The sequence below is a fragment of the Puccinia triticina genome, chromosome 13A (assembly GCF_026914185.1).
Source record: "Puccinia triticina chromosome 13A, complete sequence".
Lineage (NCBI taxonomy): Eukaryota > Fungi > Basidiomycota > Pucciniomycetes > Pucciniales > Pucciniaceae > Puccinia > Puccinia triticina.
In genome coordinates this window covers 318,264-336,665 of record NC_070570.1, presented here as the reverse complement: position 1 = coordinate 336,665, position 18,402 = coordinate 318,264, and the positions used below count along the sequence as shown (strand labels likewise).

Genomic DNA, 18,402 nt, shown 5'->3' with positions numbered 1-18,402 from the left:
TCTTTCTGTGGTCATTTCAAAGGCAGTATCATTGGAAGCTATCTCATACAAGCTTCTGGCCATGGCTGCGTAGCCTTCTAAATGTTGTCTGTAGTAGCTGGCAAACCCAAGAAAGCTTTGCATTTCTTTTTTGTTTGTAGGTGCTGGTTTCTGTAACACTGCTGCTACTTTATTCTGGTCTATGCATAGTGCTAGTCCTGAAACTACATGTCCTAGTGCTTTAATTTCTGCAAATCCAAATGCACATTTCTTTAGGGAGATTTTCATATTGACATTAATTATCTTTGTTAGAACTAGTTCTATTCTGCTCAGCGTCCTGCAAGGTGAGAAAATTGCCAGATGGAAGGAGAAGCTTAGCCGTTCCACGCGCCACGGCCACGAGTTCGGACCTGCCGCTCCCTGTCACAATACTGATGTTGACGGGTGTGGTATCTTGAAAATAGGTTAGGGAGTTGAGCATGTGATTGCTTGCTCCCAAGTCTAGGATGGTTGACAGGGATTTGGAGGGAGTGGTGGCATTATACGTGAATGAGAGTCAAATGCTGGCGTGATGCGCTTCATCTTCATCTTCATCGGCTGCTGTATGATAAGCAGTTCGCTGTTTCTTCTCTGGGCGGCCCTGGTCTTCAAGTGGTCGCTCAGGTGGCCGGGTTGACGGATGGATAGTCCAGAAATTCTCCTCTGTGTGAGAAGTTGCTTTTGGGTTGTGCTTTCCGCCACTGCATCGAATGATCTGATGGCCTGGTTTCTTTGGCTTCCAAGATGGGCCCGTGGCTAGGGCTGTAGCTGATGGTTCGGGGTCCTCGACGAACTTTCTCTTTGTTGCCGTCTCGCGGCGGCCGATATCCCTTAGTTTAGCGATGATTTCTTTTGGCTTTGCCAAGGCTTTGAGGTTGGCGAACAGCGCCTGCATTAGCATAGGTTTCTTCTTCGTGATTTTACCAACAATACCACATCCAATTAGCTTGTCAGGAACTTTGAGACCGAGAGAGCTGAATTTGGCCAAGCTCTCCTCCATTTCAATGATGTAGGTGTTAAGTTCCTTGTTGTATTGAATGTCGAGCCATTTATTCCAGACTTGGAATACGGAGAGTAGGGAATCCAATGCGTAAATGGTTTTGATGTCTGTCCATATTGCGTGAGGATCTTGTTCATTGGCGTCATGGATGACGCTTGTGAAGATTGCGTTTGAGATCGCTTCGCTGAGAATGCTACAGGTTCAAAGTGCTCCCTGAAGCTCATCCTCATCAGGTTCCTTCAACAACGGCACTTCTAGGTAAGTCTCAAGGTGCCTTGGGCAAAGGTGCATCTTAATTTTTTGCTCCCAGAGAGGAAAGTTTGACCCGTCAAATTTTGGGACGTTGACGTGGTCCTTGTCGGGACTGTAAGCGTCGTTCTTTGGAGCAGCGGGAGTCTTCTTGCTGGTCGAGCTTGGTCCTTGATTCCTGGTATTTGCCATTTCGAGTTGCTTTCAGCTGCTGGTTGGGGTAGTCGTATCAAGCAAGTTGGGAGACTGTAAATCTCAAAAATTTGGAGCAACTGGAAGCATTTATTACAATCAGAAACTAGTACAGTTTATAATGCAAGACCGCTTGGATTAAGAAACAAAAGAGTCTGCGCGTGTTGTACCTGAAAGCAACTTGAGGCAGGCTTGAGTTGTGGTTGGGGTTGTCTGGGATAACAAGAGTGAGAGGGCTTGGCGTGTACCGTGCGGGTTCGCTGGGAGATCTATTGTAAAAGCTGGCTATCGACCATGCAGCCATAATGGTCAGCAATGAGTTGAGCTATCTCCTTTTTCTCTTGTCTGTGATTCAACTCACAAGTGCAGGACAAAGTCAATTGATGAGCTTCGTTTTATCCCTGCAGCAGAGCTCTGTCGTGCTGTTTTGGTCTGTTTGACAAACAACGTTTGTTCAAATCAGCTATTGTTCTTTCTACATTTTTCTTTTCTGGTCTGCGGACATTGGATCACTTACCAGTTGTTAGACCGTTTGTGATTCTGTCTAGGAGGGCGTCTTTCGGTTTATTGCCAAGTCGTTCCGCGAGCGTTCTGTTTAAAGAACGAGATTGAGTCAGCCTTCCGGGAAGTCTGGTTCAATCTTATCTCGGGAACATACAAGGTTCTGAACTCTAGAGCTGACTTTGTTCTGTCTTTGGCCGGGTCGGCTACCAATGAAGGTTTAGGTTCTGTGGTCAGCAAAGCGATACACTTTTAGCTGCCGGTCTGGTCTGGGTTCGGTTTGAGACTGCAAAAGGAGGCTTAACGCTCACCTTTCTTAGCAGCTGGGGTCTGGGGTTTGCTTTGCCGCGCGAGCTTCCTTTGTGGTTGCTGCGGGTCAGGGTCTGATCCGGTATTCTCCCAGAAACCAGTTGTCTGCAAAGTACTCAAGACGGTCTGGAAATCACGGGGCTGTACTGGTCTAACGGGTCATTCGTTCCGGTGTGGTAACCCTGTTCCTGTTCATACTATCACCCTCATATCACCTAAACCCTTCATAAATACCTCATTATTACTTCATATTCAGATTCTACACCCCATTTTACCCCTAGTCACCCACTCATTTCACCTAGGATTTCCAAATGGATCAGCAGTTATTGGCATGTATAGTTTTGGCAGGTATTTTCTTCATATATATCCTTAGCATTATTACATACATCATTCATTAATATCATAGCTACATAGGACTGCAGATCTTACATAAACTTCATTACTCATTTTCCCCTTCATATGATATCAGCAGTACATTCCTTCATAGCTCTTGTAGTTATTATCAAATGCTCATCATTATTTCATCTTCTACATAGTTACCTTTCATGTACACTCCTTGGTCATTGCACCTTCATCATTACTGCTCATCTTCAGATATTGTTACTATGTGCTCATCATGTATCACCCCCCTGTAGTACTTCTCACATATATAAACACCCCTCTAGATGTTGTATCCCCATCATGCACTTTCTACTACATCCCCTCTGTAGCACCTTTTAAACATCACCCTTATATGCACTTTCTACTACATCCCCTCTGTAGCACCTTTTAAACATCACCCTTATAACCCTTATATGCACTTTCTACTACATCCCCTCTGTAGCACCTTTTAAACATCACCCTTATATGCACTTTCTACTACATCCCCTCTGTAGCACCTTTACACATCACACTTAGATACACTTTCATCACCATAGAAATATATCCCCCAGCATATATCTCATTACCCATCTCAGAGTGACTCCCAAGAGCTTCTGCTTTTCCCCTTCTCACTTCTCCTCTCTCACTCAGTAGGATTGATACACCTCAGACTCATAAAGTGTTAAAGCCATCTAAGTCAAAGAGAATCATCAGCCACACCCTTTTCTTTTTCTTAGTGTAACCCTCTCTCCATCAGCGTTAGTCTAGAGGGCAGCCTCACCAGCACCTGTAGCCTCTCCTACATTATTAGTAGTGTAGTTGACTATATCCCCTCACAGCTCTTTCCTGATCTTTTAGGAGTTCCACACCGGGTAGGAGGTGCATCCCTCCGCTACGCGGTCGGCGTTCCGACATCAGAGATATGCTTGCTAGGAAGGTGGATCTCCGATTGCTACAAGCTCTACTTGAGAGAGTACACCGATCAGGATAGGTAGCAAACCCTAAAACTACTAGCTGACCTAGAGTCCTCCTGGAAGTGGGTCACCTCCTGAAAAGCAATCCAATGCCTAGAAGTCAATGCCAGTCGCTAAGCAAGACAAGTAGAGGGGAACCTCCAAACCGGAGAATAGAGATTAAGCAACGGTGCAGGGCTCAAGACTTACCAATCTTGAGTTGAGGGTCTTGCACCGACCCTAACACACTCTGGTGTGCGCTTCTTCTCTGGGGGCGCTACTGTGCGCTCTGGCTCTCAGCGCCATGGCGGAGTGAGATGCAGCCAAACCTTCGGGGTGGCACTACAGCATCTCCTCCTGGGTGCTAACCTACTATTGGGCTACGCACCTGGCACTTGTCCCCCCCCCCTCGACCCACACGCGGCGGCCTTGGGGAGTCAGCCTTGGAAGGCATGGCTCCCCGGGTCGCCTAGGTGACCTTAGTCACCAAACTCGTCTTGAAGCGCCACTAATGGTGGACATGTGATTTCCCAGCGCCGCGATGGGCCAGCAACGGCTCCACCCGCGCCGCGCTCATCCCGCGCTACCTTCCCCAGTCACTCGTGATGAGGTGATTGGACGGGTGGTTACACCACTCAGGGGAGTGAATGCAAATCTGACGAAAAGAAATGTTTCGCGGTAAGTATTGAATCCAATCTCGGTGTACATTGCTCATACCTGACAAAAAGAAATGTGTCGCGGTAAGGTCAGCCTTGCACGGTATCGAATCCAATCTTGGTGAGGAAAGAGAGGATCCGGTACTGGGAGAGCTGAGGTAGACCAAGTACAAGCGCAGCCGCAGTATGCATGTATGTACAATGTTTTGGTACATGCATAATGTAGATGAATAAACTCTAGATAGATTAAGTTTACCACCTTGGCTACCCCAGTCTCCAACAGTTTGGCGGGGTTGGGGAGGGTCAGACTGCCCGCAAAAACAATTGGTAACCCGACGTTGGTGGACTTCCGTGGTGTACTTTTTGTGTGCATTCCCTGTGATCCATTTAGAGGTGTAACCCGGGGTTTGGGACGGGGGGTCTTCCCCATCCCGAGGCCGGTATCCAAGTTTACCCGGGTGGACACCAAACCACCCGGGTGTTTAGGTTTTTTCCATTCATTGGCAGCGGACAGCCCTATCAGTGCCATTGTCCTGCTCCAAAATTAACCAACCATGAAGAGAAAGCAAAACCAAACTCAAAGCCGCTGCAATAGCCCAACCACACCGGATCCAACACCAAGGACGGTCATTGATAGCAAATCTCAAGACGGAAAAACAAAGATGGATCTCTTTGATTCTGAGTTCTATGAACCCACCGGTCCGGTTGACACAATTGATGCCGTCAAGATCAAGCAATATCTCAAAGAAGACCCCGAGTCTAAAGGAACAAAGCTCCTCAATTACTAACGCAACCAAAAGCAATTTTTTACCGTCTTGGCCAGAATGGCTAGATCTTATCTAGCTATCCCCACAACAAGTGCGTCGTCGGAGAGGGTATTTTCAAAAGGTCGGCGGGTCTGCTCTTGGTCGTGCTCCTCGCTCACCCCTCATACAGTAGAAGAGCTTCTTTGTATCGGTACCAGTCTTCCAAAGGGCCTGTTTTTTAATTTTTCTATCTTGGTTGATTTCTCCTATCTCAATCGTCTTTGTTTATTTCTTTGTTCTTCAACCGCTAAACCGCACCAGCAGTCACCAGATTGAATGATGCCCGAAAAAATGCAGCCCTCCAGGCTTCCACTTATAAATAGAAAGAGATGTTATAAGTCACTGAACCACGGAACATCACTATGAGATCGTTCCTGCCCCCCACTCAATTTCTGTTGCACAACCACCCGGGTGTTTGGGTTGTTTGAGAGAGTGATCCCGTGGACCAAAACCCGGGTGGTACCACCCGTGAAAGCACCCAAGGTGCGGGTTTTGGGTGACACCTTTAGATCCATTGTGATTTCCTTTCACTCTCTGAATGAATCACGATTGAGCTTATGGACCGGTCTGAAACTGTGGCTCCATGTTCTAACAAGCTCACTGATGTGTCTTGAGTCTCAACCATGCCAAGATAGAGTGCAAAGTTTGGGCGGCACGCTTCTGGGTATTTTCTCAAATGGAAACCATACCTGGCCTTCACATCTGCCCAATCATCAACCGGACGCGTGTCAGCGCCTGACTTATCAGAAGTCCCTTGCTTTGGAGGGCCCTGGTACAGCCTGGGCTGGCGCAAAGCGCCCTTGCCCAAAGCGCAACCTCCAAAGGAGGGACTTGCAGGTAAAGCCAAAAATTTGGCTTGAGAGCTTTCAGCATTTTGGTGGGAGTTTTTTCCCACTCCCCTTTCTGGCGTCTTCCCCCCCTCAATATGATACACCTGTGGAACCAGGAGAAAGCCCTACTCTTGGCGCATCTTTTCGTGTGCATCATGTGAAGATTTATGCTCCCCACCCTCCCTTCTTTCCCGTCTGAAAATCGGGATTGTTGCATCCAGGCATTCTGTACGGGTGTAACATCTTCTGACGGATTCCATGTCGGCTTATTGTGCCTTGAAACATAACACATACAGATTAATTGTTGCAGATTCCGTCACAGAATCTGTAAGGTATGCTGTAACTTGAGCATCATGATCGTGAGTTGATAGATATTAGAAGTAATTGCTTTAGTGTCCCTCTTGACTGCTAACTTAACACAAGTCCCCCACTTTGGAGGGCCCTGGTACAGCCTAGGCTGGCGCGAAGCGCGACCTCTGAAGGAGGGACTTGGGACTAATGTCCACTTTTTGGCCTGAGGGTTTGAGGACTTTTGGTGGGTGTTTTGTGCCATTCAAATTTTGACCCTGTTCCCAAAGGGCCCCAGGCATGCCCTTTGGATCATGAAACTTGTCTCACTCTTCCCTATCTTTTGCCGCTACACACGTCTCTGGAAGTCCAAGCGTTCTCCTTCCATGACCCTCCAAACTTATGGTTTTTGGGGTATTCTGGGCTGTATAACATGTGTGGATTGAACTGACCTTGGAAAACAGTATGCTCATTCAATTCAATTCCACAGGATCCAAGCTCTCCAAGCTCTGTGTGAAACCCCCAGCTCCACTGAGGTTTCACAAGGCCTCACAGGTCATGTCACATGACAGTGACTATAGTTCAGCCCGTCCCCCTTGCCCATCTAGCCCGGCAGAGACTCCGACCCCATTCTCTCTCTGCTCGGGCTAGGTAAGCCTTCCCCTTTCTCCTTCTCCTCTCTTCCTCATGTACATAGACTAATGAGAGACTCCGACCCCATTCTCTCTCTTCTCGGGCTAGCCACGCAATCCAAGCTCCCCAACCGTTGGTTCTAGAACCTTCAGGCCTCCGAGCCCGCCCCACCGCGCCTCTCCAGCCTCCAAACAGTGAAGGGTCTCCCGATCCTTACACTCTGGTCAATATGCCTCAGCCAATCCAGCTCATGCATCCAATCCTCATTATGAGGGCATGGACATGAAGCCAAGATGGTCAGCTATATTGACCCCTCAGGGCTTCAGCAGAGGCTTGTCAGTTTTTGCTGTGTGGAGGACGAAAGGAAAAAAGGGCATAAAAAGCCACAAAAGCCCCAAACTCTCAGGCAAAAAGTATGACATAAGTCATAAGCCTCTCCTACGGAGAGTCCCTTCGGGACTTGGGGGTCCCCCCCCCTCTCCGTTTGAGAGGCTTAGTTAGGCTAGTCTTGACCGTACTATCCAGGGCACACCATCCCGCACCCTCATAGCCCCAACTGTCAAGCCAAACACCCCCATAGCCTAAAATAAAACTCAACGGATGAAAAAGTACTCCATGTATGCAAATTGCTTCAGTCTCTGCCATTGCCATTCAGAATGGCCCCCAAGTCGTTTCTGCTGCACTTCTTGTGCTCCACTAATTCCCAAATTTCATACCGGAGACGTTATTGGGCCAAGTCGGGCATTGAGTCAACAATGGGCCTGCTTAATACTATGTCTGATGAGATTAAGAGGTCCCCCCCGGGTCGTAAGGCATGGGAAAAATTCATTCAAGAACAGGTACGCTGATAAACCCAAATCAGTTCAATCAACAGATGGCTCATTGTCAGATTTTGTTTTCAGGCTATCGAGATGCTGGCGAGTCAGAAGCCTCCGAAGGCAAATTATCCCGAGGGATCGTTCCAAAGCTCTGAAAAAGTCAAGTAGTCCTTCTTCACACAAAAAGAGAAGGATCGGCGCGAAGACCTGTTGACATTTACACACACACCATTTTTGTACAACATCTTGATGGGTGCGCTTCAAAAGCAGCAAGAGCAAAAGGAAAAGTCTAAAAGCAAGGAAAATGATGGTGAGCCTGAGGGCCCTATTGAAAAACAATTGAATCCTGAGGACACGCCACCCAATCAAGAGGTTGTTGCATACTCCCAACTATTCACCGGGGAAGGAAAGGTCCACTCTAGGTTCCATAGGGTCGGTGGCCTACATCTGCCATTTGAGAATCCTCATTGCTAACTTGCTTGAAATTTGAGCGTGCAGATTGTCACCACAGTGTGTTCCATGGTTTCCTTCGCCTCCAATCGCCGAGCTAATGGCCTACAACTTGTGAATTCTGTGCGACTCTTGTCATGTGGGGTTTTGGAACGTGTCCACAAATACCCGAACTTTATAGGCTTAAGCTCATCGCGCTGGACGGCTTTGACGGCTTTGGACTTGTTGGCAAAGGAAGCTAAAGCTAAATTGAGATCGGGCATGGCTCTCAAGCCTGGTATTCCAGTTGCCCCGACCATCTGTATCGATAACATTGACATGGCCAAAAAAGGTCCATGCCTTATCAGTTGGAAACCAAACTCACACGTTCTGGGGCACATGGGGTTATATACATCTCCCTAACCCTGAGCTTCTTGGCTCCGATCTCTCAATCTAGACAAATTAGCTTTGCCGGAGTTCTACCAAGCCATGGAGTTGGCCGACTCCGCTCCTATAGAGCCACAGTATTTCCTCCCAACAGCTGCTTCCAATATCGTTGAAGAGGCAGTTTGGAAATCTCAGATTGCGCATGTGTTAAGGAAATACATAGCTATTGTCAGCTCCGGTCTCTTATGTGACGCGGAGTTGATGGGATTTTTGGGTACGCGCTGTAGCGGCTAATGTATAAGCGGCCAGCGGAAAAGGGGCCGCACTATAACCTAACAGGCCAATGGGAATAAACCACACCTTGACGCTGAACAGCGGAGGGGCAAGCACCCTTATGTAAAGGGGACGCGGCGAGATTACTCGAGCCAGGCGCCGTGGCTACACAAGGTATGAGCGTCTTGTCTTCTAGGATACAGGTGTTATAACACCCACCTGTACCTAGGGGAGAAATACACAAAGAGGAAAGCTGTAAAAGAAGAGAGTTAGTAGATTATATTATAAACCCCACTCACTTTATGTTTCAAAGTAAGGTTAGCAGGTTTGTATGTGTAATAATCTTGGGGGGAGATCTCTCCAGGGGAAAGACCCCCCCTTTTATATTACAGGATCAGCTCCCTCCTTCGAGTCAAGGACCTGAGGGATCCTTAACTCCAAGGAGAGAAATGAACACGGAATTCAGAAGGGGATTTACATAAATATGTATGTAATCACCCTATTTGTACATATATTAGGCTTAATCAGGACAAATACATAGAGAGATAAGATTATCTTTCTCTGTATAAACACATATGTAATCAATGTGAAATAAGTTTAATTACATACTTAAAAGAGTGTGAAATATGTAGTAAGTACATATAATAGTACATTGAAATTAAAGATACATAATTAATGTAAAGACAGGGAATTGAACTCTTGACTTCGTGTACATGAGTCAATCATTCAATCAGTCTTTAACCATTAGGCTATAAGACAAGTACTATGCATTGTAGACACATGGACTTAGTCTCTCAGTGTCTGACATTCGCCCCCACCAAAAAATTACTCTTCAAGAGGAATTTTTAGACCTTTTGGAAGCTCTGAATTGCCTAAGCAAGACTTGGCTGTTGTTGATATTTTCAGGTTCTAGCCATAGATCTTCATCTAGTTGGCTATTCTTGAACCTCACTAAAAACAACTTGCAATCTTTTCCTTGCTTCCTTACAGTCTTCTCTTTTAAAATTTTGAGGGGAAATTTTGAACTTTGGTCCACTTCAATTGGTGGAACAACTGGTACTGTAGAAGTTCTTACAGAGTTGTCATCAGGGTCAATGTACTTTTTACACAAGCTAATTGGAAAAGTAGGGTGTCTCTGATTAAATTCTTCAGACAAAATAACTTCTACAGCATTTCTCCCATGAAAGCCTTTAATAACAAAAGGGCCAATAAAAGCATCTTTTAACTTTCTTGGTCCTCCCAGGTTGTTAAAGTTTACAGTTGAGATAAGAACTCTGTCTCCTATTTCTAGGTTATGGTCTTTATGGGTCTTATCCCAGCGTTCTTTGTTGTACTCAGTTGCTTCTTTAACACATGTAGCTGCTTGTTCTCCTGCTTGAAAAATCATTCTTTGGAAACATTCAGAGCTAGGGTGTAAAGCAGTGGTCCTAGAGAGCAAGAAATCCTTAGGAATATTTGGGATCCAACCTCTTTCAAGTTCAAAAGGAGTGATTCCTGTTGTGGAATGTTTGCTTGAATTATAAGCAAATTCTAGAGCAGGCAAAAGAGATACCCAGTCATGTGTATATCCATCACTGGTCTTGAAATCTACTCCATAGGCACAATATCTCCTAATCATATCCTCTAAAGTTTGGATCATCCTTTCAGCCAAGCCATCTGTTTGAGGGTGGTAAGCAGTTGAAAATGCCAATTTGGTTCCAAGAATTTCAAATAAATTTTGCCAGAAGTCTGACGTAAATTTTGGATCTCTGTCACTAATAATTACTCTAGGACAACCAACATCACTAACAATGTTGTTCCAGAAAACCAAAGCTATGTCCATAGGACTACTATCCTTATAACATGGTAAGAATCTGGCTCTCTTGGAGAATCTGTCACAAACTACTAGGACAGCATTGTAGCTTTCTGATCCTGCAGGGGGAAGTGCCGTAACAAAGTCCATGTTAATGTCTTTCCATCTTCCTTTAGGTTCTTCAATAGTTTGTAAAAGACCAAGTTTCTTACCTGTAGACTTACTTGCTTTCTGGCATCTGTCACAGGAGTCACAGTACTGAGACACTTGGTTTCGCCATTCAGGCCACCAAGCTAAACCTTGTACTCTGTTGATGGTTCTTTCCTCGGAAGAGAGTCCAGCAGTAATGATGTCATGACATTCATTCAAAATAATACTCTTGTGATCATCTGAGATGAGTACTACTGAAGAATTGTGTTCTCTTCTGTGGTACAATAAACCATCTAAGAGTACAAATCTTTCTTCTAAAAAATGCTTCTTCCAAACTCCCTCAAGTTTTTCTACAAGACCTTGATCTGAATGTTTGGATTTAAGCAACTGGAGAAGAATAACTGTGTTTTTGTTGGACTCATAGCTTTTCTCAATCAAATCCCAGAAGGAGCTTGCTAAACCTGATACAGAGACTGCCATTATTGGTTGAGTGTCATCAATAATCTCTTCTTCAAAGGCAGGATTATTTTCATCATTGGGTAAGGCCCAATTAGCAAGACACTCAGACATTCTCATGGGAAAAGGCAGGATAGATGTAACTGGAACAGCTGTTTCTTCATCTTCTGCATCATAAGCTGGATTATCTGAATTATTTGGAAGAGCCCATCTAGAGAGTCCATCAGCATTTTTATGGATAATACCATCCCTGTGAATTATAGTCATAGACCCACGCCATTCTTGGATGGAAATTTGCCATCTTAGCATGTTTTTATTTGGTGTTTTCATATTGACTAAAGACCTTAGTGCAATACAATCTGTGATGACATCAAATTCACAACCATCTAAGTAATAATAAAGCTTATCAAGGGCCCAGACTAAACAAAGACACTCTAGTTGAGAAGCTCCATACTTTTTTTCTGAGTCTTTGAGTTGTCTGGAAACAAAGCAAATGGCCCCTTCAATAGGTTTATCATCAATTATTTGGATTTGGTGCAATGCTGCTCCTATTCCTTCCATGCACGCGTTGACGTTGTGGTGAGCCTAATCAAAACCTTATTACATCACTCAGACACTCACCAGGAAGGAATCACCGCCAAACGCCCTCTAGAAATCACTCTGGTACCTGTAATCCACGCCCACAGACACTTCATAATAGCCTAGAATCATCTCTACAAGGCGCCTCAACTTCTCAGTATTCACTTTCATGGATGGCCCTCCACAATGGGTAATAAAATATGTACAAAATCAGGTCAAAGTGGGAGAAAGTCCACCATCAAACAGAGCCAGACTATTAGGAAGGACCCTGAGTGTTCACTAGAATTAACTCCTCTATATTCCAGCAAGGCGTAACTCTTTCTCAGATGCATGGCGGCTGATGCGCCATGGTTATTGTTTTCCTCTTATGTCATCCCAAGCCATGTAGTAGATGCCTTGTTGGTTTGTTGCCTTGTCACCTTGTTGGAGGCTTTTTGTACCCTGTTCCCATCTTTCTCTTCGTCTCAGAACCACCTGTTGTCCCCTCACTATAAATGTAGAGCCTTTCGGCCCATTCTGTTTGTCCCCCATCAGATTGTCACTTTGCATCCCTGGTCACAGAATAAGAATTACATAGCCTATTTTACCACATATTTTACAGTATATTTTCCCCCTTGATTTCGTCTAGAAAGCACTATTCTCAATACTTCATCAGCCACACTTTTCTTTAAGAGTCCATACTCTTATTCTTGTCCCATATTACTCTCCCAACCTGAGAGGCAGCTTTTCACGCACTCATCCCTCTCTAAGCTCTATTCCCCCAAAGAGTAGTTCCACAACGTACAATATGAAGCGTAACCTAGGATCTGGATGAAATAGCAAAGGAGCATTTGTTAAAGCAAATTTAATTGCTTCATAAGCGGCTACGCGTTCTGCTGTCATTTCGAAAACTACACTAGGACTACATCCAAGTTTATTAAAGACACAGATTTGCCAGAACACTAAAAAAAAAATTCAAGGGTTCCCCCTGTAAATACAAAAAATGAGAGAAAAAAATCATGGGTTTCCCCATTGGACAAAAAACCAATGCAAAATCCGCAACAATCAATATATGAATCAAAAAAAAAAAAATGCAGCTCTCTAAATTCTCAACCTAGCCTTCCAACATAAGCAGTGCTGTGCCCCCAGGCTCAACCTCCAGCCCGTGTCAAGTGCACAGGTCAAAAATGTTGGACGTGAAGGCCCCCGGCCTGCAGCAAAGGCTGCTGACCAGTGGGGGGCCCACTCTTTGCCCCTCAGACTGCGCACGTGCAGCAGCGAAGGGGTTGAGGAAAATGGATGGCTGGAAGTGCAACATCTCCAATTGCCTGGGGAAACAGCTACAACACCAAGCTACCACCTTTTAAGCTCTCCGCTCCCCGTCAGGCCAGAAAGCTTGCTCCCCTCACGCAAACGCCACGCCACGCGGCGGCCCCGTAACCATAATTGATTCCACGGCAACGCGCAACCCACCCCGCGGCCCTCGCAACCGTTCACTGCTTTGAACCCCTCATGATTGGTATCCCTAGCTATATCAGAATCCCTCTTGCCACCTGAAAATGCTGGATTTTTGCCAAGCCATCAACAGACAGAAGCGCTTGCGGCCCCAAAGAACGCCAAAACAAACACAAAAAATATCTCAAGAGATTCAGGAATTTTATACAAATTGAGTTCGGCCGCACCAAGAGCCTCGATGCCGTTGCAGGCGCCAAAGCAGCTTCCACAGCCAACTTGGTCATTGTCAGCCAAGTTCTTCGCCAAGCCCCTCGCCCCCCATCTGGCCGAGCTTGACGGTTCCTCCTCACGCCCTCAAATCCAGGATTATCAAACGGTTGTGGGATTCCGTAGTCATCTTTGCACTGGCTGACGTACGTACTGTATCATGATTGTGCGAGTTTTTCCCCTCCCCCTGCTCTCTTTCCTACACCTCACTCGCTAATACATCCAACAATTCCACCCAATGCCACATTTGGCAAACAGAAATTTGATGGTGAGATGATTGCGAAATTTTCCTCCTCCTATTTCGAAAAGAGGGGAAGCGCTCCTGTACATAGTTGTTGCTTCAGCATTGCACATAGGTCAGGATTGATTTTCCCACATTTCTGCTTCACTACCTTAGCATATAAAGTCAAAATGCTCATGTGCCTGTTCTTCATAGCCAAAGAAACCTCGACAATCCACTTGAAAGTGTCCAACCTTCTGACGCTAATATCCTTGCAAGCCTCCCGTTGTGGTGTGCCAAATGTGTTTCAAGTATCAAATCACATAAAGTCACAGTTTACTATTGAGAAGGAGACATATTTCTAGATGTATTATTGCATAATTTGATTCTACAGGTCATTTAACCCCTAGTCACTCACTGGAACCACTAGGCTAGCTGCACTCAGTCAAAAGTTACTAGTATTATACTGTGTTCATAAGCATAATTACATACTGTAGAGATATTTTGATAGTACATATTATAGAATTAGACTCAAGGACATATTTATAGTGTATGTAGTTGTAAGGGTTCTGTGAACCCTCACTGGAAGGGTCGGTGGGACGGAGGGCCAAAGGCCAGGAGTCTATATAAAAGAATGATATTTCACTAATGAGTCGTGAGAAGGGATGGAAAGGGGAACCTCGAGGTGAAGACCAGCTTGGGGAAGAAGAGAGGATGAGAGCAGTCAAGTACTACAAGCTTATATAGAGAATCCTACAATGTATATGCATATGCATATATGCATCTAGCTTGACTTCTGTTTCATTAAGGGAGAAACCCTTACAGTAGTGGCGTGGTTTGGCTCTGCCCATGGCATGGTTCCACCTGTGGACAACTCAATGATTGTTGTTTGGCTCCACCTGTGGACACCTCCATAATTGTGTAGGCGCCATGGACACCACCACGTGGACACCACATGGACACCACCACCACAACCACGTGGATACCATATGGACACCACCACCACAACCACGTGGATACCATCACCACATGGACACCTGTGTGGTGGTCACACCAGCAAAAATCCCTCACAAGGATCCCCACCAGCAAAAATACCTCAAATTTTACTATAAAAGGAGGACCTTTCCCCTCCTCAGTTTTAGCATGCCACTCAGGCAATCCTAACCAGAACACACATCTCACTCAGAGTTACAAGCCTCATCCACATAAATCCAGCAGTGTGATCTCAATCAAGTTGCCCATCAACATCTTTCATGCCTCAGAGTAGTTCTAAGTAGTCAGGTAGCTAGTATCACCACTTGTGCTCTTAACAAGTCAGAGTGATCTTAACCCATTGTGCTCTTAACTGAAGGTTAAGGAAGAGGGCAAAGACACTTTGAATAGTTCACATATAAAATCAGTTCTCTCAGAAGTTTTGTATCAGTTTATCTCCACCTTTCATATCACAAACATATAAAACCATATAAAACATATCTTACGTTAAAGACTCATTTCCATTATCTGACTCAAGGCTGCTGTAAAACCACTCTAACTCCATTTCCCATACAAAATCCACTTTCCGCTGAATTCAAGTTTGATCTAGTTCTGATGAGAGACTGCTGCACATAGTTTTCTCTATCATTAGTTTTGCCACAACAATAAATAAATTTGTTGTGATAGCTCTTGTGTAGTATCATAGAGGGGCAGGTCTTTCAAACCACCTGTAACAGTTGTAATAGCTTCTTACATCTTTGAAATATTATAACTGGTATTTCCCCCTCGCAGAACTGCCACCCGTCCCAAAGGAGTTCTCACACCGTACCCGCGAGACAACTGCTCTCCTGAATCCGCACTCGCATTGCAGCCCACTGAACGCAAATTGACCCACGTCCTATGTAAACTCAAATAAATCTACAACTTGCAACTCACTTTGCTCCAGCAGCAGCCGCTACAAACCGCCCCCATTGCGCTTGCGTGGTTGTTTATACCCCATCAGCTGACAAATATTTACCTGGAGAATGAAGTTTGCCAGTCTCATCAAGATTTCGCCGACCTCATTCTTCCCCAATCAAACCATATGGATTCCGTTCTTGCTCGCCCTTGATCTCCTATTCTCAGCTGCAAAGACCAAGCTCCGTCTCCAGAACAGAACTAACCACAGCAAGCGCATAACCGCCGGACCACGCGGCAGCTCAAGCAAATTTCTTAGCGCTTGGAGCAGCGGGCTCCACTTCCTCGAGTCGATCTCGTGTCTCTCGACGGGTTTAAACGGCCCACCCGATTCCCATCTCAGCAGGACGACCACCATCACTCCTCGCACCCCTCCCAGCCAAGCCATCCGTCAAGGATGAACCGGGGATCGACGGGCGCGTCGGGCTACCATCACCAGGCCTAAAGCTCCCAGGACCTGCACCCGTTCTCAAGTTCAACGACTAGCTCCGAGGGCTTTCCCACCCGCTTACCGTCCACCCATACATCGGTCATACATTACCAAGATGAACTAAGTCCAAAGGCAAGCCCGGAGGGAGAGGGAAATTCAATCGTTGATGAGCTTTGAGAACAATAGGGCCCCGGGGTCGTCGCTCATGCTGTTTTTGAGTCCTTCCACGTTGAACAAGTCCACTACTGGCTCCATCTCCAAACACACTACAGCCGGATCTCAGACAATGGCCAGGACAAGCAGACCACCGTCCTGGTTCTCTACTATCTATACAAAGATCCCTCCGACTACCAGGCCGCACTCATCAAGAGCTTCCCAGACCAAGTGTTATGGTTGGTGATCACTGATGATTCATTGCTCCACCCCGCCCGCCTCTTGAACACTCCATACTCCAAATGTGGAGTTTGCCCACCCCACATCACAACACCCCCCCTCAAACTCCACACCGCTAAATACATGAAACATAGACCGGAGAGACAAGAAGAAAAAATAAATGAGAAAAGATGTGGGGAAATAAAAACAAAAATTTGAGAGTTATGACGAGAACAGTATGATAGAAACAAAAAGAAACAAAACTAAGTGAATATTTTCGCCATCGCGCCAGAGTGTATTGTCGGTTTTACCGGTTTAGTGAGAAAATCGGCAATGTTGGAACTTGTTGAGACCCATTTGAGATTGATGTTGTATTCCCTGACTGCGTCGTTTACAAAGAAGAAGTTCCTTTCCAAGCTTTTCATTCTTCCCTTAGAAGCGTTGTCGTCGGAAACTAGCACTGCTGCTCAATTGTCACATTTGATCGAAAGAGTTGGGTGTACGTCGAGAGATTTAAGGATCGGAATCAGGAAAAGTAAGAAATCAACTGAGGAGCCAAGGGATATGAATTCGGCCGCGCAAGTGGACGTTGCTACAACTTTCTGACAACGCGATCCCCATGCGATTAGGCTGCCAAACATGGTTATGACGAATCCAGAAGTAGATCGTTGGAACTCTCCACCCCAATTCGCATCGACCCACGTGATTAAATCGTTGCCGGAAGGAGAGAGTCGGAGCTGTTTAGATCGAGTTGTGTTGATGTACTGAATTAAATGTGATAATGCACCCCAGTGGGTTTCATTCGGATTGGTGCTGAACCGGGCCAAGTAATTTACCGCAAAGCTTATATCCGGTCGAGTCCCCAACGCCAGGTAGTTGATGGATCCAATAAGAGATTGATATAGCGTTGCCGCGACCGGTTCGCTCCACGAAGTCGTGAGATTGTCACCCGTCAATGGTGTATGAGTTGGCACGAGATTTGGATTGACTTCCGTTTTGAATTTGGTTATGAGTTGATCAACAAGCAGATGTTGGCTTAAATAGATTGAGTCGTGCTCGTATTCAATGCGGATGCCGACAAGTTTATCCAGTTTTGAATCCCACTTGACCCTCAAGCTCTTCTCCATCTTTTGTCGAAAGAAATCGATATCGGCGTGTTGATTACCAAAAACAATCCCGTCGTCCACATGAATCCAGACGATGATGATCAAATCCCCTTTCTTATATCAGTATAGGCATTCTTCCACCTCATCACATTCAAAACCCCATCCATGTAGCAGTCCCTTGAAATGTTTCCACCAGCACCTGCTGGCTTGTCGGGTGCCGTATAGGGCCTTCTTCAGTCTGAGTACCTTGCCTGCCAAATGGGGAAAGAGTTCAGTGGGAGGATCGACGTAGATTGTTTCCTCAATGGGGCTGTGGACGAATGCGCCGGTGATGTCGAATGAGTTGACGGTCCATCGTTGCTTGATTGCTAAATTGAGTAAGAGTCTGAGAGTTGAAAGAGAAGCTGTAGGAGCGAACATTGATCAGACGTCTTTTCCAAGTCGTTGTTTGAATCCACGGACGACAAAACAAGGTTTCAATTTGTTAATTGTGTTATCTGCGTTCCGTTTGATGTCAAAAACAAAACGAGTGCCGATGGAGTGTTTCTTGTCTTTGTCTTCTTCAATGTCGTCGGAATGTCGGAGTCGGATATTGCCTGTAGTGATTCTAATTGAGAGTCTTGGTCGTCAAAAATTTCCTTTTTCCTCTCTTGTCCCAGTGTCAGAACTCTACGGACAATATGATTGTCAGCCAGGGATGTGGGTACAGGAAAGAAGGGCTTCCCCTGAAAATCGAGAAAAGTTGCACACTCTGAGTTCACTACTTTTTTGGTTAGCGGGTTCCAGAAAAACCACCCTTGTTCGTTGTCTTGATAACCAACATGGTAGCCAGTCCATCCCCTTTGGTCTAACTTGCGGCGGCGTTCCTTTGGAATATGGATCCCAGCCCGAGATCCAAAAGGATAGAAAGTATCGGGTACTGGCTGCCGATTGGACCAGAGTTCCAGCGGCGTAGTCTTGCATTG

At 45.7% G+C, this 18,402-nt stretch overlaps 2 protein-coding genes across 2 annotated transcripts; both read left to right on the top strand.

Annotated features, from left to right (window-relative positions):
• Positions 1-4,123: 4,123 nt before the first annotated feature.
• Positions 4,124-7,781, top strand: PtA15_13A28 (uncharacterized protein; the record flags this gene model as incomplete). Its single annotated transcript, XM_053162472.1, has 3 exons — positions 4,124-4,207; positions 5,676-5,771; positions 7,698-7,781. The coding sequence occupies 3 exons, from the start codon at positions 4,124-4,126 to the stop codon at positions 7,779-7,781; spliced, it is 264 nt and encodes an 87-aa protein (XP_053026185.1).
• Positions 7,782-15,597: 7,816 nt separating this feature from the next.
• On the top strand, positions 15,598-15,930 carry PtA15_13A27 (uncharacterized protein; the record flags this gene model as incomplete). Its single annotated transcript, XM_053162461.1, has 1 exon — positions 15,598-15,930. One exon carries the CDS (start codon positions 15,598-15,600, stop codon positions 15,928-15,930), a length of 333 nt encoding a protein of 110 aa, XP_053026184.1.
• Positions 15,931-18,402: the final 2,472 nt, after the last annotated feature.